This window comes from Aspergillus lucknowensis, assembly GCF_044049455.1.
Source record: "Aspergillus lucknowensis strain CBS 449.75 chromosome Unknown BJX67scaffold_5, whole genome shotgun sequence".
In the NCBI taxonomy this organism is placed as follows: Eukaryota; Fungi; Ascomycota; class Eurotiomycetes; order Eurotiales; family Aspergillaceae; genus Aspergillus; species Aspergillus lucknowensis.
The window spans coordinates 182,590-206,198 of record NW_027263549.1 but is presented as its reverse complement, the minus strand read 5'-3'; the positions used below and the strand labels follow the sequence as shown (position 1 = coordinate 206,198).

At 51.6% G+C, this 23,609-nt stretch overlaps 10 protein-coding genes across 10 annotated transcripts; 2 read left to right on the top strand and 8 right to left on the bottom strand.

The window, feature by feature from the left end:
* Positions 1-222: 222 nt before the first annotated feature.
* Positions 223-966, bottom strand: BJX67DRAFT_377964 (ubiquitin-conjugating enzyme E2; the record flags this gene model as incomplete). The annotated part of the gene is made up of 4 exons (XM_071032254.1): positions 223-515; positions 593-743; positions 880-891; positions 940-966. 4 exons carry the CDS (start codon positions 964-966, stop codon positions 223-225), a joined length of 483 nt encoding a protein of 160 aa, XP_070889595.1.
* A 549-nt stretch (positions 967-1,515) lies between these two features.
* BJX67DRAFT_243550 (serine/threonine-protein kinase) lies at positions 1,516-3,545 on the bottom strand. The gene is made up of 5 exons (XM_071026138.1): positions 3,429-3,545; positions 3,039-3,090; positions 2,768-2,975; positions 2,555-2,711; positions 1,516-2,499 (listed from the first exon to the last, which is right to left on the bottom strand). Exons 1-5 carry the CDS (start codon positions 3,433-3,435, stop codon positions 1,679-1,681), a joined length of 1,245 nt encoding a protein of 414 aa, XP_070889594.1. The 5' UTR covers positions 3,436-3,545; the 3' UTR covers positions 1,516-1,678.
* Positions 3,546-4,381: 836 nt separating this feature from the next.
* On the top strand, positions 4,382-5,895 carry BJX67DRAFT_243636 (SGNH/GDSL hydrolase family protein). Its single transcript, XM_071026139.1, has 2 exons — positions 4,382-4,563; positions 4,748-5,895. Exons 1-2 carry the CDS (start codon positions 4,521-4,523, stop codon positions 5,797-5,799), a joined length of 1,095 nt encoding a protein of 364 aa, XP_070889593.1. The 5' UTR covers positions 4,382-4,520; the 3' UTR covers positions 5,800-5,895.
* A 1,082-nt stretch (positions 5,896-6,977) lies between these two features.
* BJX67DRAFT_243380 (uncharacterized protein) lies at positions 6,978-8,902 on the bottom strand. The gene is made up of 2 exons (XM_071026135.1): positions 8,588-8,902; positions 6,978-8,517 (listed from the first exon to the last, which is right to left on the bottom strand). Exons 1-2 carry the CDS (start codon positions 8,765-8,767, stop codon positions 7,279-7,281), a joined length of 1,419 nt encoding a protein of 472 aa, XP_070889592.1. The 5' UTR covers positions 8,768-8,902; the 3' UTR covers positions 6,978-7,278.
* BJX67DRAFT_243468 (translation initiation factor eIF-2B subunit family protein) lies at positions 8,903-11,204 on the bottom strand. Its single transcript, XM_071026136.1, has 2 exons — positions 10,584-11,204; positions 8,903-10,520 (listed from the first exon to the last, which is right to left on the bottom strand). The coding sequence occupies exons 1-2, from the start codon at positions 10,712-10,714 to the stop codon at positions 9,038-9,040; spliced, it is 1,614 nt and encodes a 537-aa protein (XP_070889591.1). The 5' UTR covers positions 10,715-11,204; the 3' UTR covers positions 8,903-9,037.
* An 860-nt stretch (positions 11,205-12,064) lies between these two features.
* BJX67DRAFT_243474 (uncharacterized protein) lies at positions 12,065-13,127 on the bottom strand. The gene is made up of 2 exons (XM_071026137.1): positions 13,093-13,127; positions 12,065-13,041 (listed from the first exon to the last, which is right to left on the bottom strand). Exon 2 carries the CDS (start codon positions 12,724-12,726, stop codon positions 12,127-12,129), a length of 600 nt encoding a protein of 199 aa, XP_070889590.1. The 5' UTR covers positions 12,727-13,041; positions 13,093-13,127; the 3' UTR covers positions 12,065-12,126.
* On the bottom strand, positions 12,835-13,907 carry BJX67DRAFT_377959 (uncharacterized protein; the record flags this gene model as incomplete). Its single annotated transcript, XM_071032253.1, has 3 exons — positions 12,835-13,432; positions 13,503-13,738; positions 13,803-13,907. 3 exons carry the CDS (start codon positions 13,905-13,907, stop codon positions 12,835-12,837), a joined length of 939 nt encoding a protein of 312 aa, XP_070889589.1.
* A 96-nt stretch (positions 13,908-14,003) lies between these two features.
* On the bottom strand, positions 14,004-16,281 carry BJX67DRAFT_344198 (O-phospho-L-serine:2-oxoglutarate transaminase). Its single transcript, XM_071028222.1, has 9 exons — positions 16,138-16,281; positions 15,961-16,079; positions 15,730-15,904; positions 15,509-15,677; positions 15,331-15,453; positions 15,261-15,286; positions 15,023-15,208; positions 14,779-14,971; positions 14,004-14,716 (listed from the first exon to the last, which is right to left on the bottom strand). The coding sequence occupies exons 1-9, from the start codon at positions 16,242-16,244 to the stop codon at positions 14,540-14,542; spliced, it is 1,275 nt and encodes a 424-aa protein (XP_070889588.1). The 5' UTR covers positions 16,245-16,281; the 3' UTR covers positions 14,004-14,539.
* Positions 16,282-16,621: 340 nt separating this feature from the next.
* BJX67DRAFT_377957 (uncharacterized protein) lies at positions 16,622-18,964 on the bottom strand (the record flags this gene model as incomplete). Its single annotated transcript, XM_071032252.1, has 1 exon — positions 16,622-18,964. One exon carries the CDS (start codon positions 18,962-18,964, stop codon positions 16,622-16,624), a length of 2,343 nt encoding a protein of 780 aa, XP_070889587.1.
* A 1,203-nt stretch (positions 18,965-20,167) lies between these two features.
* On the top strand, positions 20,168-22,445 carry BJX67DRAFT_370097 (terpene cyclase/mutase family protein; the record flags this gene model as incomplete). Its single annotated transcript, XM_071030874.1, has 3 exons — positions 20,168-20,350; positions 20,400-22,112; positions 22,164-22,445. The coding sequence occupies 3 exons, from the start codon at positions 20,168-20,170 to the stop codon at positions 22,443-22,445; spliced, it is 2,178 nt and encodes a 725-aa protein (XP_070889586.1).
* Between the last annotated feature and the right edge of the window lie 1,164 nt (positions 22,446-23,609).

Genomic DNA, 23,609 nt, shown 5'->3' with positions numbered 1-23,609 from the left:
GCAAGTTCGAGCAATAGAGTGTCATGTCAAGGCTGTAGTGTCTAGCTGTAGTACCGATAAACCCATGGGTGAACAAGGGAGAAAAGAAATAGAGGAAGATAAAACCGCATCAACCAATAACTCCCTGCAAAAGAAAATAAACTAACGTCAATAAAAGTCTAGCGCCAAAGCCATGCACGCCGAAATTAAAAAACCCAGTCCGGAGCCGTCGCTCGTCAAAATCTACACATTATCATCATCGTAAAGAAAATTGATATCCCGCGGTCTCCGCCGGTTGTACGAGACGAAATCGCTATCACCGGGCGGTCGTTCGTTCCGTGAATTCGCAGTCAACATGCTTTGGATACTCATGCAAACGCTTTCAACCGTTTGTACGGGCGACCAGCCGGCTGAACTGAGGAGGTCGAGACAGATGATTCCGTTGCTGTAGATATGTGGGTGTATGGGAATCGGCCGTTTGGACTCTGGGGCGCTTTCTGTGGAGGGGACTTCGATAAATTGGACTTCGGGTGGCTCTATACGGCGCAAAACAGTATTTGTTAGTACGCGGCTGAGGTGCTTGGAATGAACGGCAGAAGCGTGGTCACCGTACCGATTGGATATTTTGACCCAAATGTGAATTTCAATCTGTATGTCTCGTCCCGGTAGAGCGGGTTATCGTCCAAGACCTTGATGTCCATTTGCCATTCTTCTAGGTTTTCGGATTTCACGATTGAGATTCCTGGGGGCAGGTGTTCTTGCATCTGCGTTTTGTTAGTGCTGATATGCGGGGTTATTGTAAGTCGCCGGGGACGGGTTAAGGAGTATCGAATGGGCGACACGGTGCAGGGCACATTTTGGTCAATGTATGGGCCTGGGGGGGGGGGTTGATATTCACACCTTTATGAGCTCCTTTTGAGGCGTTAGTAGATGATACAAGAAAATATGCGGGGAGCTTACCTTGCTCAGGCGCTTGCTTGCAAACATGATGGGGAATGAGCTTCCTGGAGGCCTTCAGGGCGCGAGATGGCTTCCGGTTTCGCCCAACGCTGAGGGAAAAGCGAACACTTCGGCGTTAAGTAGCGAAAGACAAAGTGGGGGACCTGTGCGGAAAAATGTATGACGTCTAGTACCTATGCGGGGCAATCGGCAACAAAGAAGGAAGGACTCTGCTGCCGAAAGGCGGGTTGAGGGCAAACAGAATCGCCGGGGCCAGGATAGATGCGACTAAAGTTAGAAACAAAACGAGAAAGAAAAGATTCAAGGAGGAGGCATCGAGGAGAAGGACCAGCGAGGCTGTGAGTGCCTGAGTGATGTACCTTGGCTTGGCCGATCGACCAGGTCACCTGGACCCCATCATCTGATTGGCCCATGAGACTCTCTCTCACTCGCACGTGATGTGTATATGGGGTAGGCTGGATTTAGAATGAGCGCGAAAGTTTGTGTGGCCTCAATGTGACTGTAAATGGCATATATAGACTTATAGGGTAACTGCGAGGTACAACACAAAATTAAGCAATAGAACGGGGACCTTGAACGAAGAAAACCTCAACCAAGTAAACATTCGCCATTCAAGATATTATAGGGGAATCACTTGAACAGGAACCGCAGAACATTTATCTGATGACTCGGGTCTCGGAGAGGAATCAAATAGGAAATTGTAATAGAATCCAAACCAGTGCCACCCAAAAATATGACCTTATGACTTGGTCCTCTCGCGGGCCTCACGCTCAACCTTCTCTCGCTCTTCATTCTCTTTCATCTCACGAACCTTGGCGAGAACGACTTCTCGGAAGATGGCACCACGTGCAATCTTGCTTAGACTCCGCTTGTTGGTGCCGCTGGATTCGCCTTCGGCGTCTGGCGCAGGGGGTGCGTTTTCGTTCTGTGCTGAAAGAGCGGGGAAGGGCGACAAGGCGGGCTTGCCGGAGGCTCCCGGAGCCGCTTGTACGTCAACGGGGCTGGGGATATCATCGTCATCCTCTTGCATCTTCAGCGCTTCGATGCGGTTCGCGAGCTTGATGATCTCGATGCCTCTCTTAAGACGCGAACGAGCGATGTAAGCGCGAATCTCCGGTAGCAAATCGCGGTCGCTGGCGGATTCTCCCTTCAGCCAAGGATGCTTGAGAGCTTCCTCGGATGTGGGTCGCTGTGCTGGGTTGACCTGGAGTAGACTAAGGATGAAGTCCTTGGCATCCTGTGAGACGTCCCGCCAGTAGCGCTCGTGGAAGATAACCCGACCAGCGCGGCACTCTTCAATGAGATCGGTAAGGTTTTCAGACCGGAATGGAGAGTAACCGCACAATAGAGTATAGGTGATGACACCCAGAGACCAGATATCCACGGCCTTTCCGTGGCCTTGCTTGAGCATAACTTCGGGCGCTGCATAGCCAAACGAACCGGCCATGCTGGTCAGCACTTCGGCTGGGTTATCCAACATCTTTGCGATGCCAAAATCGGCCAGCACTAGCTGCGAGTCAATGTCGGGAGTTAGGTAAAGCAGATTCTCGGGTTTTAGGTCTGGCGAAGAACATTCGTTAACTGCGTCATGTAAATACAGTGGGGAAAGACGAACCCCGATGGACAATGTTACGTTGATGCAGGTAATTGACGGCGTCAAGCACCTGGCGGATAGTCTGCGACGCATCCTTTTCTGTGAACTTGCCGTACTCGCAAATCCTGTCGAACAACTCTCCACCGGTGGCGAGCTGGGTGACAATGTAGAATTTATCCTATGGCGTGATTAACGTCGGTCGCTAGGTGGCAAATTCTGAGGGGATTGGCTCACCTTGGATTCGAACCAATCCACAAAATGAACAATGTGAGGGTGGTGCATCTTCTGCAGCACTTCCAACTCATCATAGACCATACGTTCATTGCCTTTGACGTTCCTCTTCAAGATGATCTTGACCGCGACCTTTCCTTCACTACAGTCTGCTTCGCGAACGATACCGTATGTCCCAGCACCGAGAGTTCTCCCGAATCGGTACAAAGATCTGCAGGAGTAAAGGAGTTAATCTTGGTGTGACGGACTGGGCTGGGAGGAGAACGGCTCGTACTTCCTCTCGTAGCTCTCAGGCTGCCCTGAGAGCTTATTGAACATATTTGAGACTATAGAATGAGCACCCTGAGTTAGTGACTCTATGGCGAACATGAAAGATGACTTGATACGAGCGATAAGACGGGTAACTGGGATAGCGGTGGTGATGGGGGAGAGAAACATCGTTGACAACTGAAATGTGGACAGTATATTACCCATACATATGGGAGGATATAGGGACTGCGACAAGGCTGATTGCGGCTAAGGCTCTGCTGGGTCCAGGATTCAGACTCGTGCGAGGGAAGAAGATGTGTAGTATAAGGCAACCCAGCGGCGTAGGCCACATCGGAGAGGCATTGGGTCGATAAAATTGAATTCTGAAAAGGAACCAAGCTAATCTCATACTTACAACTCATCGTAACTGTGTTGGGGTGTTCTGCGGCGGATCTCGTATGAGGCTGGTGGACGGCGAGGCGAACAAGGAACCCCGCACGTAGGGGAGAGGAGGAGGGAGAGGAGGAGAAAAGGAGAGTGCAGATGCGTGTCTTGCTGATTGTCTGGCTGAGGGAGACGAAGTCAAGTGTGAGTATAGCTGGTCAATAGGCTCTGGCTGTCGACGCGAGTGTGCTGTGGCAGGTCAGGGGAAGGAAAGCGGGGGAATTTCTGGCGATAGCAAGTGGGGTTCGCGGGACGCTGCGAGGGAATCGCAGACTTGACAGATTGTTTCGCAGGCAAATGATGAGCACTCCCTGATTCTGCCTCCCAGAAGCAAACTGTGAATGATGTTGGTCAAAAGAATGGAGGAGCAGAGAAGAATGGTCGAACGACCGGTGCCTGAGAGCTGAAGGTGCAATGCCCACGGCAGTCTCGGCCGTCCAGATTTAGCCTCAGCACAGCCACTGGCTTGCAACCACAATCTCATTGCAGCCTTGCGAGCGGCTGCGAACCTTCGACTCCATGGGTCAAGCGCGTTTCACAACCAGATCCAGCCTGGCTCAGCAGGCTTTCCTTTTTCAGCTTTCAGTTCTGATGCCTGGTAAGGCAGACGCCGTTGAGATTGATCCTTGGCGTTCAGCCCTGTCGGACCACAACACCAGGCTTGCCTGGCGGGCCCAAGAGGAATATCATCAAATTGAAATGAGTCCGAGATCAAATGTCTTTGCATCATTAATCTAGATTCTGTCAGTGTGGTTTAATTTGTTTTCACTTTCTCCAAGTGGATGCCAGGTGAGAATTCCTTGGGGCTCTTGACATCTTGCTGACCAGGATTCCAGACACTTGTGCAAAGACATTAAAACCAATTCATCCATAGATGATGGGCATTCGTGGGCTCGAGCAAAAGCCTTTCCTCCGTCCAGTTACAGAACAGGCTCTGGTTTTTACTGTTTTAGGTCGGGAGTTTCAGAGATGTTCACGCCCCTGATCGGGGAATTATTCTCCGAGATGCGTTCCCGATTGGGGGATAAACTAGATTCAGACAGGAGCGGCAATATCTTGGACCATGTTTACCTGCAGTGGGAAGAATTTCCGTGTGAGAATTCCAAGTGAGAGCGCCCAAACGATCGACACTTCAAGCTTTTAAATAATAGCATTAAAACCGCCCCCCCCACAAAGTCGAGATTATTTTTCACATTCTTAGGTTTGCCTCACCAAGGATCAAACTTCTGCGTCCTACTTACTCCGTTATCAACATTATGAAGTCTCATCTGAGTATCCTAACTATCATAGGTATTGCTGCTGCTCAAGCTCCAACCCGGGGTGCAGCTGCAGTCCGGTATCTTGGTCGAGTGAACCCAGAAACCAAGGAGCTGACATGGCCTGGCACCGGGGTAGCCTTCAATTTTACGGGAACGTCAGCCAGCATTGCCATAGCTGAAGTGAGCGGCACCAATAGTGTTGACTTGATTATTGACGGCGGCGAGCCGACGGTTATCTCCAATGTTGCTGGCACTTCGATCTCCACTCCAGCTGGGTTGTCGCAAGGAACTCACACTGTCGAGCTACGTAAGCGCTCCGAGGCGAGCTTCGGTACAATAACCATTGGCGACGTCACTACCGATGGCTCACTAGGGGTGAATGCAGCCCCCGCGCGCAAGATCGAGTTTATCGGCGATTCCATAACTGTTGGTTATGGTTTGGATGGAACCAACCCTTGCACCAACACGGCTGCTCTCGAGAACAATCCCAAGACCTATGCGGCCCTGGCGGCTAATGCGCTTGGTGCGGATTACAGCGTTGTGGCCTGGAGCGGCAAAGGACTGGTGCGTAATATCGCTACCGGGACTAACGATACCAGCCCTCTGATGCCGGAGCTCTATACCCGCTATGGGGCGAATGATGCGGATAACAGCTACACTTTTCCGGCAGATTGGACGCCTGACGCCGTTGTTATCAACCTTGGCACAAACGACTTTGGTTATCTTGCATATGATGAGACCGGACAGTCGTACGAAGCGCGCCCGCCCCTTGACCCCTCCACGTACACAGCCGGGACGGTTGACTTTGTCCAAAGCATCCAGGAGCACTACCCAGATGCCGAATTCTTTCTGCTCACCTCTCCAATGCTCAGTGACTCCTTCCCCACGACGGAGGACGCTCAGCATACCACCCAGTCCGACGCTCTTAAGGCTGCCATCTCGCAGCTTGAGGGAAGTGCTCACTTCGTTGACTGGCCCACGCAAGGTTCAGATGTGGGTTGCGATTATCATCCTAATGCTGCCACGCACGCCGCCGAAGGGGAGGTCCTTGCCTCAGCTGTTAGTGAGGTGCTAGGTTGGTGACATCCCGGGAGACTTTGATTTCTAAGTGATCTTGTTGCGTCCTACATGTATACATTGACACTTTGTGTCCGGTGGTCGTTTGGTTAGACTGAAGTGTTTGAAGGAGATGCAATGTTATGTATATACATATTGCAAGGCCGCACAAATGCTATTAGTGGTGGCTATCATTTCAGGTCGGCCCGTTGTTATCTTCACAGGGAAAGAAGGAAACTATGACCACCCACGAGGGCGCGGAATGTGTCAGAAATTTGTGACATCACCCTGTCTCGTTGGCCACTGAATTCGAGCAGCCCCTGATGAAAGATCAGATTCTGAACTACGGTGTGCTCTATCATTTTTAACGAAACAAACCAACTGATCTCCATGAGACTGAAGTCTAAGGGTTGAAAGGTGTATATTTCCTGATCTGAATTCTCAGCTTGTACACCGTTTAGAGAACAGGGTTTTGCGGCCAATTGTGAAAGCGAAACAATATTAACAGAACCATTCGACCTGCCCGAGATGAAGGAGGAAGCATTCCCTGGCCTCCAGGCCGCCAGTCGGCAGGGAGCGGGTACCTGCCCAGGTGAGGCCGTGTCATTTCCAGTATAGTCTGAGATACTTCAGAAGGTGATGCAACTTGAAACTTGTCCTCAAAAGGATCCGACGAATCGCACAAGAGGAAGATGTTCTCACCGGCCCAAGGGAGACTTTTGTCAAGTTTGAATTCGAAGACTGGCGAGTTCGTTGGTTGGGTTCAGGCACCAGGATCCGCCTGTTTCTCCTCCAGGACTCTTCCCCAGTTTCACCACGCACAAGCTTCAAGGTCGATGTTTCCCAATCTTGACCAACACCCAAGATTATTCATGATTTGCTGAAACAAAGAATAAAGTTTATCTTAGGGCAAAATCCCCTCGCCTTGTTTTAACAGCCTCGCTCAACGTAACGAGCGACATTGTTGAAGGCAACTAGATCGTCCCCTGGTATCCCCTTGAGGCAGTCAACTTATATTCCGCGTCTTATATATCCTCCTGTCAATTCCGAAGACATAACATGTCGGGCTGATATACGTTTTTGCACGAATCTTCGAAATGATGAAGCCCTATCTCGGCTGTCGAGGCAAGAGCCTCACAATACGGATTACCTTTAGCTGCACAATCCGCCGTGATTTTGTTTGGGTATGACCAAGAGAAATGAGGTATGCAACTTAGCTTCTCTTTTCATTGAGTAGCTGAAAGAAACTCTACCCAGGCTCAGACACTGGGTATTTAGTTTAACTCAACTTCAATTACGTAGCAGGAACATCGCTCATGAATACAGTTTGCAGCTGATGTACTCAAACATCCCAGAAAGGCAAAAAAAAAAACAAGACAATTGACGAACCAACCATGCCTTCGACAACGCCGATCGAACGCCCCAAAGCAACCAAGTTGCCAACCTCATTCCATTCATCCCAAGTGGTGCACCTTGAGTGGACCTCCCGACGAGTACCGGACAGGCTCAGGCGTCAAGGTAAAGCTCATCCAGAACCTTCCCACAAAACTCCCGGTAATACTCAACCCCCTTCCATCCACGCCTCCCATTCTTCAAGCCAACCGTGCCCCATCCCGCAGCCCGTAATCTAACAACCCTTTCCTGAATAGACTCCCGGCCAGACGAGGATATTTCTCGGCCGGTTGCATTGCGATCATGCCCTAAGCAGGGGGTGGAGGTTTCTGAAGGCTGCGTGATAGGGCTAAACGACCAGAACGACGCCGAACGCTGGAGACTCTTCCCTGACTGCGCTCGGGCTTGCCGGAGCGTTGTGATGGAGGTGATTAATTCGTGGAGGGAGGTAATGCTAGATGTGATCTGGTCGTGGAGGAAAGTGAGGCTGGCGTTGTATTTCTTCACTGCGGCAGATACTGCGTGGCGGGTTGTTGGTGGCGGATTAACACGGGCTGGAGAAGTGGGCTCGGAGCCGACGCTGTTGTTACTTGGGTTACTCATCTTCGGGACTAGTGGTGCAACAGCGGGTTTGATGGGGAGAGGCAGAGGTGGTGGCCGTTTGCGGACCTTGACTTGGGTCTCGTTCTGACATTTAGGGCTGGAAGGTGCACATCTGTGGAGATCAAGAGATGATAAGAGTAGAGGGAGGGGGTGGGACGATTTCCGGAGGTGGAGAGGAGAGGGTATTAGACCTCTCTCTGTCTCGAAAGGGTTCGAACGGAGAATTTGTCTGTTACCGTCGACTTCAGAGCCGGGTTCGGTGATAGATGCATTGCCATGATGCTCATCGTAGTCAGAAAGAAACGGGTCGTCCTCGGGACAATCAAGCGCCTTGTCGATGATATCCGTTATGCTGCTGACGAGACTCTCCGTCGGGGACGTGGATCTGGAAGCTGCGGAGGATAGCAGGGAAGGAGAAGCCGAGGATGAACTTGCGAACGTTATCCCTGAGGAATGGGATGTTGAGAAGGACTCAATCTCTGCTCGAAGCTCGGGTAGTAGTTCTTCGAGAGAGGTATCCCTCCAAGCAGAGCTCTCTATCACGCTCTCCAAGCCCATACAACCTCCGCCATCCAATGTCTCATCAACAGGTATTTTATCCGGCAAAATAGCAAGACAGGCAGCAAAACTATCGACGGCTGAATGCAAAAGTGGTATCTTATTCCTCGAACAGTCATGCGCGTACCGGCCTATCGCTTCGTATGAGATCGCGGCGTAGAAGTAGAGGTAGACTTTGTAAACTGGGTGTATCTATGCGATTCCAAGCAGGGTTAGCGTAGAAAAGAGTAGACAAGGAGTCTGTGGTTACTAGGACACCAACCGATTCTTTGGCCGAGGACAGGATAGACGACGAACGGGCGACGCATCGTTTATACTGCCGCTGAATGTACAGCAGCTTGATCTCTTGGAGGACTGATCTCCAATACGAGGAGGAGGCTGGGTAGCGATTGAGAGACGAGGTAGTCTCGAAAAGAGAGGCTTTGGCGGCGACGGAGGTCATGGTGCTCGGCACATTGCGTTTGCTGTCTGGGTGGGATGTTTGTATACCTGGGTAGTGAGGGTTGAGGAACGAGGACTGGGGATAGCAGCTGAAATATTGACGAACGCGTCCAGCATCATGTCAACAAACACGTTCGTGTATTTTGCTCATTGCGCTGAGAGAGAATTGGGTTGACCATAAAATGCGCGTCTACCTCGGGGTCTATCGTAACGAGCCTGGGTTGAGACGGCTGGATTGCTAGCTACTGAATCTCGAAAAAGAGAGTAAATCTTAATATCGAACAGGGATGCTGTCAATGTATTGACTCGCCAGCTCCTCCTGCTGATTTGCCTTCTCATGGATTCGTGCATCGGTGAGGACGCCCTCGCCGCTGACGAACGCATCTACGAGAGCCAGCGGAACCCACTCAAAGTAGACATTCCTCACTGACACCGTAGAAGCTGACCTGTCTTTCTCCGAATCAGCGGCGGCTCCTACTACAAGGTCAGCACCTTTGACGGCCTCGGCGTTCCATGTTCTTGTGACCTCCGTCGGATCATTATCTTCAAGTTCCTGGTCGTCAATTATTCCATTTTCGCCATTTACCTTTTCTAGCTCACTAAGAACAACAACCTTGGCGGTCGGGGTAACGTGCTTAACGCTGAGAGCCAGGGGAAGCGACCCTATCTTATTGCTAACGCCTTTAGATCTCGAGATTCGGTCTGCACCGAGAAGAACGATATCCACGTCCTTTGCTGCTAGTGCGGCGGCGGCGTCGGTATAGATGTTGATGACTAGATTTTTGTTCGGCATATTCTGGAACTGAGACTGGAAGTTCGACAGGATAGAGGATGAAATGCTAACCCCCTCGAACAGCGGCCGGGATTCGAGGATCCGCAGCTCAAGTGTGGGGATATCAAGCGAGGCATACGCTTCCACAACACTATCACGAATGGTCGAACTAGCGGATAACGTGAGGAGAGTAAGCTTCTCCCGCTGATTTCCCTCCGAAAGGAAGTTGGATTGGACGTAAGAAGCGAATGTTTTTGTAACCAAAGCTGCGCGGCTGTTCCGGCCCTTGAGATGGTGATCGATGATAGTAAGCATACGCTCGAGCTTATCTTGCGGGATTGAGTCGAGCCTCCAAATCTCATCCATCTCCTCTAGAATAACAAGCAAGGCGTTCAGCGTCGCGGCACCCATGCTCTCTCGGCCATTTTTGACGAGGTGCCAGGCCGCCATCCGTAAGTCTTCCCACCAGCTCGCGTTGTTCATCCCATCCTGGCTCTGTATGACGAAGTCCCGGAATGCCTTCAAGGCAATGGCAGTCAGCTCATGGGATCCGCTTTCATGATCGTAATGTAACTTTTCCAGCGCCGCACCTAGACCCTTGCCCGTGCGCTCATTCATCTCGCCCTCAAACCAGACCCGCCGTAGACTTTCCCTAAGGTGGGGAACACCACTGCTCTCAAAAATCTCGTCGTGTATTACAGCTGAAGGATCATACCACTGCCACCCTTCGTGCTCCCAGTCTGTTTCAATTGCGTTCTCGCCCTCTTCTCCCTCGGCGGAGGCCTTCAGTCTGAATGCGAACGCATGAATCGTCCATTCTCGGCCCACAGACTCGTCAACGAAGGAGAACGGTTTCCCGGTCCGCCAAAAGGCCAACGTGGATGGTGTGAGTTTTGTCTCTTCTGAGATTTCGCGCCATGCTGCTGTGAGGGGGTTCTTGTCTTTGCGGCTTATCGAACCGGAGATCGGGGCGATTCGGTGCCTTGAGACGGTTTTGGTGGCTTAGACTGTGTTCGTAGAGGTGGAGGAGAAGAAGTAGACTTACCGATATGTGCTGACTTTGTCGCTTCGTTTGAACAGCGCGACGAGCGGTTTCTCGGATGGGCCGTTCGGGAACTGGAAGATGAACGATGAGACGACAGCTCGTTTCTGGAAATTATGGACTTGGGCCGCCATCGTTGGAGTTGAGGAGAAGAACCCCGCAGTCGAGGTTGAACGCAAGTAGATGCTGCAGCCTTAGGCCGCGGAGATCCTGATACAAGCACAGCTCTCTCAGGAACTCAAGAGGCTCGATAAGTCGTCCGGACGCGTTGTACTGATGAGCTGGTATAGCGTTGGTCGAATGTTGGTGTCCGGTACAAATGACGTAATCGTCGGTTATATGACTTTGGCCTTAAAACGTGTCTTGGTCCAGTTCAATGTGAAATGCTATACCTGATTACGGATGTGCATGTATCCTTCAGTATCCACCGCAAATTACTCCAGAGTACTTACTGCGAGGTTGGTTAATCTTGTTGCGGAGATGGAGGCCGCCTCGGTCACTTCTACTTTCCGTGGCCTCGTCACACTATTCGACCCGTGTCTACGTTGGTTGTGGAGCATGGGCTCTCAACTGACGCAAGGCCCACTGTCTATAAGAGGAGACCCTCGGTGTGAGCGTAGGGGACGGAGTTGCTGACCCTGGTGTCTCCCTCTGAGTCGCTGGATCCGGACGCACCGAGTCCTACCATATGCGGCGTCTAAAACTTCGCTCTTGGAAGCGAGAAGGATAATCTTAAACCAAATAAGCCAAGAACAGACGCTGAGTAGAGATCTATTCAGGACTGCTAAGAATAGCCAGTGTCGACTCCAACTCCAAAACTCCTGTTTCCAATCGTTTCTTCAGGGCTAAAATGTTTTGTTCAAGGCCTATGACGTCACTGACTTGGCACGCGTTGTGGACCGCTTCTTTGACCCTTTCGTTCGCTTCATCGTAACGCGGAGAGGCTCGACGTAAAAGCACAAGATCTGTTGATCCAGACAGTGTGCGCACCTGGGCGTCTGGCGATCACACTGCACCCCTCGAGCTTGACACGCGCGACAGGGAATGGCGCTTTCGTGCTGATCTGACGTGTTGGATCGGGCCTCCACATCGGTCGATGGAAGCCGCCTTGGAACATGTTTTGCGCTAGTCTCACCGGGTGGGCGGAGACAGTTGTCGTGGCGGTCTGGACGGCCAACAGACTGAGACGGCCAGAGCCATTTCAGAAACCAAGATGCTATGCAAGGGTTGGGGATCGTAGTCTCTTGGTTGAGAGGGCTGCCAGAAGCCGCAGGGGAATCGAGGGTCTGTGCCGTTTCGGTCGCCATCTTGGTTGTCAGAGTGTTTTGGCGCATCTTCACTCCTGACTGTTGGGGGGAATCAAAGTATCAGTCACAGTTCCATCTTAACAGGCAGCAGAAGCGTGAAGAAAGTGAAAGCTCACCACGGAAGGTTCTTCGCTTGAGTCCAGGTGACTCAAACCCTTACCCCGTCCAAGGTCGGCGGCGCTGCAGTCGAGAGAAACAGAACAGTCCTCCCCATAACCAAATCCAGAGGGCGGAGCGTGTCACTGTGTAACATGGGGAACAGACCGTGCGATGAGGAGGAGTGAGACGAAGAAAAGCGAAAAAGAGAGCAGAAGGGGAAGCCTGCCCCGAAATACCAGCTGCCAACACATTGAAAAGCTAAGCTCGTAAAATCCTGACAAGTGTGGATATGGCTTGTCCGGCCAGCATATCAGCCTTTGTGGAACAGGCAGCCATGCAGGCGCAGGTGCGTCAGACAAACGTTGACATGCAGCTGCCACAGCTCCATGCTTTGCTTGCTGTTTCCGTGGCCTTTCATTCGTGACCCAGCAATGAAAGCGGACCACGAACCAACATTCCTCAAACCATCTGTCAGACAAAGCGTGGCAGTCTGACCACCTCAAGGAAAAGGAATCCAATAGGCTGGGCTTGGCCCCCAGACAAACGCCCCGCGTCGAAGGGTGAAGATCCCGCTCATCCCGCCAGACGACGATCAATAAAAGAAAAGAAAGTACCACAGCAGGCCGAGAGTCCAGCGGTCTCCGACGATCTGACGCCTCAATTTTGGTTCTTCCATCCATCTGGGGAAGTTTGAACACCCGCGACGATCGTGTACGATTCTCTTTTCGCCAACTGTTCATGCAGGGCTGAGACCCTTGAGCGTGAGATCTTATTGTCTCATCAGAATATGATGATCGTCAGCCGTTCTGCCAAGCGCTTACTCGATAATTGACAACACTGACGGTTATCTATGCTTTTCCCTCCCACGCCTTCTGGACAAAGTCCCTCACCTGGACAAGCTTCAGATCGGGAAACCTCGAATTCGCCAGAACCTCCAGAGGGAAGTCAAACGTCTTCCCGAGAATAAGCCTGTCCACCAACGCCGTCATCTCCACCAGTTCCTCCTGGCTATATCCAACCCCCTGAGGCATTGGAGGAACAGTGACTGCCCCCTCCTTCACTTTGTCAGGGCTATCATACACAACCTTAAATTTTCTCCGTCTCACCTCTTCCCCCAGCTCAACAAGCTCATTGAAGGTAATCTCATCCGCAACAATCACACTACACTCCTCCCAGTCTTCCATTTCCAACAACCGCGCAATGAAAGCCGCCATATCGTATGTATACGTCATACCGATTTTATCATTCCCGTCGCCGGGGATAGCAGCTTCACAGGTTACCATGTCCACTCCGAAAGTGAGATGCTCGAGATGAGTCCGCACATGCGGCATACCCCAGTAGTCCATGAAGAACCCCGGAATCACGCGCGTGAATTTCAGGTTCGTTGACTTAAGGAGATTAGCGGCGTCGAGGAAGTATTTTATGCTTGGGTCGAGGGGGAGAAGGCTGTTCTTGCATCAGTATCCATCCTCGTTAAGCTCATGGAAGACGTTAATTGAGGATACGGTGTACATACTCTTCAGTCTGTATAAATGAATATTCACTCGGAATAAATCTCTCCGTTGAACTTGCATTCTCAGCAGCTTTGATCAGATTCAGCTGAGAGGTACTTGTCTCCTCGCTGTACAGTGCGATAGCGGATATTATAGTGTGGACTTTGTGTTCATTCAGTACCTCAGTGAGAGAGGCGACGTCCGAGTTATCGATGTCTACTTGTTGCGAGCGGGTGAGAATGGGGTCATTTCCTCGAGCCTAGAGGTTTTTAGAAATGAACAAGACGCAGTAATAGGGAGGAATTTATGGTACACGTGGTTACCTTGCGAGTAAGGACAATAACTTCATGGTTGGCCTCCTGCGTGAGAACCTCAACGATTGTCTTGCCCACCGCACCTGTGCCCCCAGCTACGGCGATGACAGTCATCGTGGGGTATCCTGGGAAATGGGGGTCGAAGTGGGTGACACAAAGACTGGGATGGGCCTGGGAACCGGTTACAACGGCTTAAAAGATGTATTTCAATCAAGATCGTGATATTATCAGCTACTACGAGCAATTAAACCTGCCAAGTATGGAGCTAGCTCTTGATCCTCGTTACTGAGAGGCTCGAAGCTTGGCGGGGCTCCAGCTTCCAAGGTTCTTCTTTACCCCGCCAGTCGTCGCGGGGGAATCTCCCGATATCGGCTGAGTGCGAGCACATTGCCTTCAGGACACAGGGAGAGCATATCTGCAGAATCGAGTCCACCTCTATACCTAATGATAGGCTCGAAGTTGGGAAAAATTGTCTTGACCTTGCTGGGAAAGACCTTGGCAATTTTGGCAGTGCCCAACACCGGGTAGTGGCATTACCCATACGTCTATATAAACGAACTTCGCTGAAACATATATTCGACAGGACAGAACGGGCGAGAAAAGTAAATGCTGGAAAGGTTGAGCCTCCACCGCTGGTTGAAGCCGTCTATTGGTCTTAATGGCCATCTTCAAACACACCTTGCCTTATTGCGTTGAACCTTCAACTGCAGACTTTTGTTTTAGCGTTCCTTTGTCCTGCCTATATCCTAGGGCGTAGCGAACTCCTTCAAGTACGCAACGAGCTTGTCAACACCGGATTCGGAAACGGCGTTGTAGTTTGATGCGCGGATGCCGCCCACGCTCCTGTGACCTTTCAAGCCGGTGAGTCCACGCTCAGTGGCTTCCTTCAGGAAGGTCTTTTCGGCATCATCGACGTTTCCGCCCTGTATCACGTTAGGACCTGTGCGTAGTCCACAGAAAGAATTAAAAGAATTACGGCTCTTACCTTGATGACCCGGAAGCAGATGTTCATCCGCGAGCGTACGCTCTGATCTGGAACAACTCGGTAGACCTCAGGGTGTGCGTCTAGAACTTCGTAGATTTTGCGCGCCTTGCGCTCTGCAACGACCTGTTGTCCGTCCACCTTGTCGGGGAACGTAGCAAGAAGTTTCTTGAGGACCTGACCGGCCACGAAAACGCTGATAGTGTCAGTGAGGGTGTTCAGCGAGAACAGAGAATCGGGGGCTTACTCGAAGATACTGAGGGTGTTGTAGAGACTGTTGCTCTTGGCGACCACAGAGTAGTCGAGAGTGATAGGGCAAACGGGCAAGCCCAGTTTCCGCAGAATCGCAGGCGAGCATGGAGGAGAGGTCGGGGGGAGAAGGCTCTTTCGAATGATGACTCCGGTAATACCTGTGAGACCAAGATTCTTCTGGCTAGAAGGTGTTAGTAGGACGGTTATCACAGATTTGCGCCAGGATGCCATACGCTCCGAAATAAACAATAGAGAAGTTCTGCAGCCGTTAGTTACCATCACTGGTTGGATGCGGTGACATACCTTGAAAGGTATCCGCCTGGAGAGGATTGTTGAAGAAAAGTCTCCGACAACAATAGGGTCATCCTCTGAGCCCTTTGCTTCGAGAACCTTGGGAAAATTCGGGTACTCAACGCCATCCACAGTCTAAGGATCATCATCAGTAACCTCGGCTATCCAGTTATCGGTGTGCACAAGTCACCTCGTTCTCACAAAAATACACCATAGCCGCCTTGGGGCTCAACTTCCACGTCGACTCATCCGCAATCTTGCCGAACTTCCCGTCATTCACCGTCCTCGCATCGCTCGCGACGTTCACATACTCAGGCCCGAGGAGTCTCGCAGCTTCTTGGCTGGCCTTGAGTGACCACCTGCAAGCAAGTTAGTATGAATGAGTATCGTTCAATTGGCTAAAGAACTTTCCCTCCGGTGACCAAGTAGTCCAATCGCAATTCCGCTTCAACCTTCTTGCGCAATTCCAGTAAAACATCATCCTCAGAGAGCTCCCCGTTCTCGCGCAGGATCTTCTGTCTCTGTCTCTCGACCCAGATTGCCGTCAAATTATACGCCGTTGTACTGAATTGACCCGATCCGCCACCTAACAACCCGTCAGTTTGAACAGCCAAAAATGGCACTGAAATTGCCCATTCGCACCCTGCATAAACAAGATTTCGAACTCGGGAGGAATGTCGAGGAAGGCCGCAAGGTCAGCTTTCGTCGTATTCAGAATATCCAGAGCCAATTGACTGCGGTGACTATGCTCTGCTACACCACTAGACAGGTCAGCAGCGGATTCGAGTCATCATGCAAGCATGCACAGAAGCTGCTTACAGCCCGGTGTTCTCGTAGTTCTGGAGAGCCTCTGCGGCAATTTCAAGGACATCTGTGGGTAGGGCAGCGGGCCCAGCCCCCATGTATGTAATATCTTCTCTTCTCATGACTTCGATTGATCAATGGGCTTAATTTCGAGTGCGCGTGCCAGAAGTGCTTTTGGAGGGGTTGGAATCTTTTTTAGGCCCCTCCCATGTGACTCACCGATATCGTATCACCACGTGACCCAATGCAACTATGCGTTATCGGCTGCTTCTGCCATACTAGCCGTTCTGCGCGGACAACCGTCGCCCATGATTTCGCGGAGAATTTTGCTTGGTGCAAAGGTGTGGCGGATTCCATATGGGATTCAAGATGATAAAACTACTGTCCGGTGAGTGGGTGGAAAGACTCGAGTTTTCTGGAAAAGTGATTGAATGGCCCATGGATAGCTCATCGAGAACTTGGTAAATTGCGGATTAAATAGTCCTTTGTCCAGAGTACTCTACCCAATAGTCCATTTCTTCCTAACCAACCGTGCCTTATCTTCGACTGTCTCTTCCAACGTCGCTTTTGCCTTGTCCAACACTTCCAGGTACGCAAGGAATTCAAACCGGTAAACAACATCTCCTTTCACAAGGTCCTCATCGCTGGGACCCGAAATCACCGCAGCTGGCATGGGTGCCCTAGACGGCAATGAATTGGTAGGATCCCAAAAAAGAACGTACAGCTGGTCATAACTATCATTGTCAGGCTCAGAATCTTCTGTTTCACGGCTTATGCCTTCGTCATGCCGAGTGATTTCGAATGAAGCATTAACACTATCTCCGACGGTGGCGGCTATAGTTAGCTTCTCGAGGCTCTCCCTTGTAAAGCCGGCCGGCAAAGCAAGGCCGGGATACTCGACGGTGAACCCAAGCTCGTTCACAATCCCTGGCGTTATATCGTCGGATTTAACGTTCAGACGCCTGGCTCCGCAATTTCCGAAACGATTTATCGCCCATCGCCAACCCGGTTGGTGCATCCTGGGCCCAGCAAGGAATAACATACCCTGTGGAAGTTGCCGCTCGGTAGCGAGCAAGGAATGAAGGTGGTCTGCAAATTCGAGACCCTTTATTAATGAGGTATCCCACCCAATCAGACTCGCAAAGCAGAGCATCTCATCTTTCTCTTTACTAGTCGTCCGATACAATGCAGCGCTGAAAGCTTCCATAATCGCGAAGCACCGCTTGGCTTCAGGGCTCGTGATAGTCTGCGTTGTGCGGCGCACCATTCGGGGGTCGGGCTCGGAAATAACGTTCAGGCGCAGTAACCGGAACTTCCAATGAAAGCTATCTGCGTCACGCTTGGGTGTCCCAAATGTGCCCTTAATATTGGCTAGTTCGGACCCGTAGGCTTCTTTCTGGTGCTTCTCGGTCGATTCTTGGACGTCCAGGAAACCGTCTGCGAATTTGACGATGAGCCGGTATGCAAGAACACCTTCGTTTAGGGTCCAAAGGCGGCGCATCCACGCAGACATTCGGATGCGCATGAATGATTGCGTATAGTCGGTCGAGGAGCATTCCTGGACGTCGGAGTCTAGGACAAGCACTCTAAATGCCCGTTCGTACACAGCCTTCATGGATTTGATTGACTTTGTTCGTAGCTCTTTGAGCTCTTCTGCCACAGGAATGCACAATGTGTCCATCCAAAATAAGAGTGAGGGTCCTTGGAATTTCTTCTTCCATAGTTCTCTGAAGGCTAATCGGTTGACGAGGTCGAGGGAGCTGATACCAGAAACTAGTCCGTCTAGCAGGCCTCGAAGACGGAGAAGCTGGCAATAAGGCAGAGTATTTGCAGTAGGGTTTCCCAGTCCGTCGGACCAGACGTGAGAGAAGGCAATGTACCGCTTTCCTTCAGTGTACTTCTCTACTTCGACTTTCAAGAAGGGCTCTTTTTTCGTTGGTGTTATGGATAGGAGTGGTATGCCTCCCGCGGTGATTATAGATACAACTTCATCAATTAAGGGGCCGTGATGTTGACAGTCACACTCGGTTGTTGCATGAGCAGTCCGGTACGTCTCTTCGTTAAGCTGCCGCGCCTGGCATAAATCCCTTGTGCATTCGTGATGCTTTCTCTGGATCGCGGACGGCGGCCTCTGCATCTGCGAAGCATAGTATGCAGACGCAGAAGTGAATGTCTCCTCCACGATGGCCACTTCACTCGGGCACCACCCAGCCTCATGCATACGCCACAGGGGAAACCATGCACAGGGGAACTGCAAAGAGCCGGTTGGAGAGGTCAACACCATATTCACTGCTCCTACTGAGAAACTCCAAGCGAGGCGCTGACTCAATGCCCTCACAGAAAGATCGACCTCCGGGGGCAGCGGCCAAACTGAGAATCCTGAGCGTGGATCACCCTCGCATGTTGCTAGACGGCATAGCCGAGATACCGTTATCAGACATGTTTCTATTCGATGACCCACCTCCTGCACCGAAGCGGCACCTTCGCTCTGAACGTATGAAGTGATGAAAGAGGAGAGCTGCAATATCTGCTCATCGAGAGAACTGGCGGTGACGATTCCATGGGCTGTGCCCTCTTGTGGCTGGACGTAATTTTTCTTTGCGCCGCGACCTATGGGTCCGAAGACTTCCCAGAGCACGCCGAAGTATAGCCAGTTCTGAAGAAAAGCTGCTGTTGGTTCCGCGGGATGTTGCGAGAAGTCACCACGGAGCAACCGGGCGATATCCCATCCGGCACGTTCTGGATAAGTCGAAAAGTCGAGGCCATCATACGCCTCGGGGCTGAGACATGGAACTTGGAGTGGAGGATAAAGGGAACCTGGGACGGACTCGACATGATCCATTGCAAGGCTTAGACTGTTACAATAGAGAGAAAGATGACCTTGCGGGTTTTTGAGAGTGATAAGAGGACAGAAGGTGGGGGCGGGTTTCATTCACGCCAGGATTTTCAGCTCTCGACTTGGCTGCGGCCGAGCTCCAACGCGAGCATCATCTGGGTCGCTCTTTTTCATATTCATGGGCAAATCGTCTCTGGCCCGCTGGCCATACCACAGCATTCATTGTGGACGATATTTAAAGGAAGGTGAGTGCTAGATATTAAGGTGGCCGTTGGATGTCTGAGGCATTGACGTCGGCGGGCTCCTTGCACGAATTCACCAAATGGGGTCCTGGACTCCTGGTTTCCGAAGGGCGACAACCGCATGCTGCTACGGACCACGACCTCATGTGAATTTATGGAAGGAAAGAATCCTCAGATACGGAGCGGAGAGACGAATTTCGCTGAATGCATCCGTCCTTCTTGTCTGCAGCTGCTGTGACTGGGCTCCTTCCAGCGCCGTGTGGCGCGGATCCTCATTTTCTGTTGTTCCAGGCACATCCGCTTTCTTCAAGTCCCCATGACCAAGAACCCCGGGAGCTGATAGGGGGGGCATCACTAAAGCATGATATTTGAAGAATCAAACAAGATATCTTGGGAAAGAGAAGCAATGTCTTCCCTCGCAACGCCATCGCAACCAGTAAGACGTGGGGCGGCCGGGGTGGACATGACACACGGTTTCACTGTGATAATGAGGTGAGCAGCCATACGAAGCATTGTCGGGGGTCCCTCACGACTGATATTCCGAATCTGTCAGACCAAGGCCGGACGAGTCGCAATGTCGCGCGGAGGACTGAAGAGCCTGAACGCGCACCTCGTGTGTTTATCCCAAGTGCCTGTTTTGGAGGGACCTTGGTGGATTCAAGGGAATCCGGCGAAGTGGAACGGGCATTGCAGAGAAATCACGGCACGCGCCCCAGGTTATGTTTGTTCTCTCCAGTCATTGCTACTGGATTCCGCATCTGCTCATGAAATTCATGAAGTTGTGGGGAGAACGGGAGGGCTTGGGAGCAGTGGAGGCCACTGAACGACGATTTTAGCGCCGGTTAGCGGGAAGCGGGTGTGCTCATCTCTACAATGTAGATATCATTCTAGCCCTTACTTTATAGTCCTCGCAGCCAGTAGCAGCCATGCTGCCTGTTCACGCATGCCAGCTGTCTTGACGGGCAAGATGGCAACCACCACGGTGACCCAGACAGTTCTACCCTCTCCGTTTCTTGAAAACCTTGATCGTTCCCGCTGGCGGTTGAAGAATGAGAATGGTCGCCATACGTGGCATTACCTGGAAGATGACGATGCTGCGCGACAGTGGCCGCAGGCGCTGCCGGACAAGTACTATTTAGGGCTTCCTCTGGTATACTTCCCTCGACCCTCCCGAATTTACCCCCGTCTGACAATGCTAGAACCAACCCAACCTCCGCCCGCCTCAAACACCTCTCGACGCGGTCAAAAACGGGTTCACCTTTTTCGAGAAGCTCCAACTCGCTCCTGGCAACTGGGGCTGCGAATATGGTGGACCTATGTTCCTTCTCCCCGGTATCGTGATTGCTTGGGTGGTAACCGAAACGCCGATACCCCCAGCGTACGCAACGGAAATCCGGAACTATCTCTTTGCGCGCGCCCACCCAACTCAAGGCGGATGGGGTCTTCACGTTGAAGGTGAAAGCACTGTTTTTGGGACTGCCCTCAACTATACGGCGCTGAGATTGCTTGGCGTTGATGCCGAGGAACCCGTTATGGTGAAAGCTCGAGGCCTCCTCCACAAGTACGGCGGCGCAATCAACTCGCCTCACTGGGCAAAATTCTGGCTGGCCATTCTGGGCGTGTGCCACTGGGATATTGTAAATCCCGTCCCACCCGAGACATGGCTCTTGCCGGATTGGGTTCCTCTCTCGCCATGGCGGTGGTGGGTACACATGCGTCAAGTATTCTTGCCCATGTCCTGGATTTGGTCCCGGAAATGGGTCATGCCCGAAACACAGGTTGTTAGAGACTTGCGGAAGGAACTCTTCGTTCAGCCATGGGAGAGCATCGAATGGGCTGCGCATCGGAACTCTATCGCTGATGTGGATAACTATCACCCCAAGTCGTGGGTGCTTAATACCGTAAACTTCGTTCTGTCTGACATATGGTGCCCCTATTTTCGGCCGCGAAGTCTCGTCAAGAAGGCCGAGGAGTGGGTTGGTAGGCTTGTGGACATGGAAGATGCGAACTCAGACTACTCCGACCTGGCGTCTGTGAATGGTCCGATGAATACGATCGTCTGTTATATTCGAGATGGGCCCGATGCGTATTCAGTTCGTCGACACCGGGAACGACTGGAGGACTTCCTCTGGGTTAACAGCGAGGGGATGCTGGTTAACGGAACTAACGGGGTGATGTGCTGGGATACCGCGTTTGCCATTCAAGCAGCGCACGCGGCTGGGTTGGCTCAGGATCCGCGCTGGAAGCCCATGCTTACTCGCGCCCTCAAATTCCTTGACAGCCAGCAAATCCGGGAGGATTGTGAAGATGCAGATGTCTGCTATAGACACAGGCGGAAGGGTGGATGGACGTTCAGTAACAAGGACCAAGGGTATCCCGTGAGTGACTGCATTTCAGAAGCTCTCAAGTCGGTCATCCTTCTCCAAAAAACACCGGGCTATCCGCAGTTGCTTGACGATCAGAGAATCTTCGATGCAATCGATACACTCTTGACATACCAGAATCCGTCAGGGGGCTGCGCGTCCTATGAGCCGACACGGGGAAGTGAGCATCTGGAGATGCTTAACGCTGCTGAAGTTTTTGGTCGTATTATGATCGAATATGATTATCCGGAATGTACAACTGCTGTTGTTACCGCATTGTCGCTGTTCAATAGGTATTGGCCTGATTACCGAAATTCGAAAATCCGGTCCTTTATCCAGCGCAGTCTGAGTTATATCAAAAAAGCCCAACGGCCAGACGGGAGCTGGTACGGCAGCTGGGGCGTGTGCTTCACGTATGGCACAATGTTTGCCCTCGAAAGTCTGGCATCTGTGGGGGAAACCTATCACAACAGCAACAACGTCCAGCGAGCGTGCGAGTTCCTCATTTCAAAGCAAAGAGGAGATGGTGGGTGGTCTGAAAGCTTCGAGGTAACGTCCACGCCACCCATCTGGAAATCGGTGCTAACAAGGCACTACCAGAGCTGTGAGAAAATGCAATACATCGAACATCCGACTGGCTCTCAGCTAGTCCAAACCTCCTTCGCCCTCATTGGACTCATGCAGGCGGACTATCCCTTCATCGAACCCATCAAGAAAGGTGTCCAGCTAATTATGGACCGACAGCAGCCCAATGGCGAGTGGCTCCCAGAGGCGATTGAGGGTATCTTCAACAAGAGCTGTGCCATTACATATCCGAACTACAAGTTTGTTTTTACGACGCTGGCACTGGGTATGTATACACAGAGGTTTTCTAAGGGGTAGACGGGCTACAACCGTTCGAAACTGTTTGGAGGGTTGCGTCTTGTGAATCCGTACTTTACTATCCCTCCGACGACAATAATGATGGGACCTGGGCCGGCTTTCAGCTGATAGTCGCGAACCCAAAGAAGCTTCAATTATCATGACTCAGTTGCAATGACACTTCTCCCCATCTTCTGCAGATCCATATTCGGACCGAGGCACTTATCGAGTACTTTTCCGCGGAAGTTTGAGGGCTTTCATTCCCGGAATGGGCTAAGTCAGCGCCGCTTTCTGATCCTGCATCAGCACTGGATCGTGGCAGGAGCGACACGGTGCGTGTGCTCATTGTCGGCGAGGGAGTGGCCGGAGCGGACCATGCCAGAGAGCATCGATCACGTCTGGCCCTCGTAAAAGCGGCGGCACCTGAATCGAGCAATCAGGCGAGGAAAACACTTCACACATGGACTTCTCCCTGGCGCGGGCGCTAGCGTCATTTCCCACAGCTCCACTCCTCAGGGTTCGGCAAGACAACTGAGTCGCGCCCGCTGACAACGTTCCTGCATCGCAAATGACGTAGTTTCTCTGACCCTGACCGTCGGATTGGCCTATCGCGTGTCGTTCGGAGGAGCAATCTGAAGTACGCAGGATACGGGAGATGGGACCGAACTAGGACAAGTTTCGACGGCCAGGATATTGAGCACGGATGAGAAAGGATAGCCAGCTTCCGATCTCACACCACCCATGATGCTGAAAATCGTGAATGGGGATTGGTTGACTCTTGCACTGATGGGGCTGACTCGCGGTATAGACTCATCATCCTGTTGTTGTCTGGGGACCTTGCCACGCCCAATATCGTGTGGTGTATCATGGGATTGTGTTCGTAGTGAAAGGCAATTTAATATTGGTTCAAGGTATACTGCGGCGATTATATTATGATAGTACCGAGGATACGACAAAAGTATGACGCTCCAGCACTCACGTCAGATCTGGATATATACTGTCGCCATCAGGGGACTACTTCGTACGACTGGTTGTGTATCATCAGCTAACGCAACTCGTTCCTACCTGTTTGAATTGATCTAGCGGACGAGCATATTGAACTCTTTCTTCAATATCAGATTTATAGAGCAGCACCGTGGGCATGTCCCATGGCTATCCCAAATGACACTCCCAGTCGAGTTCACT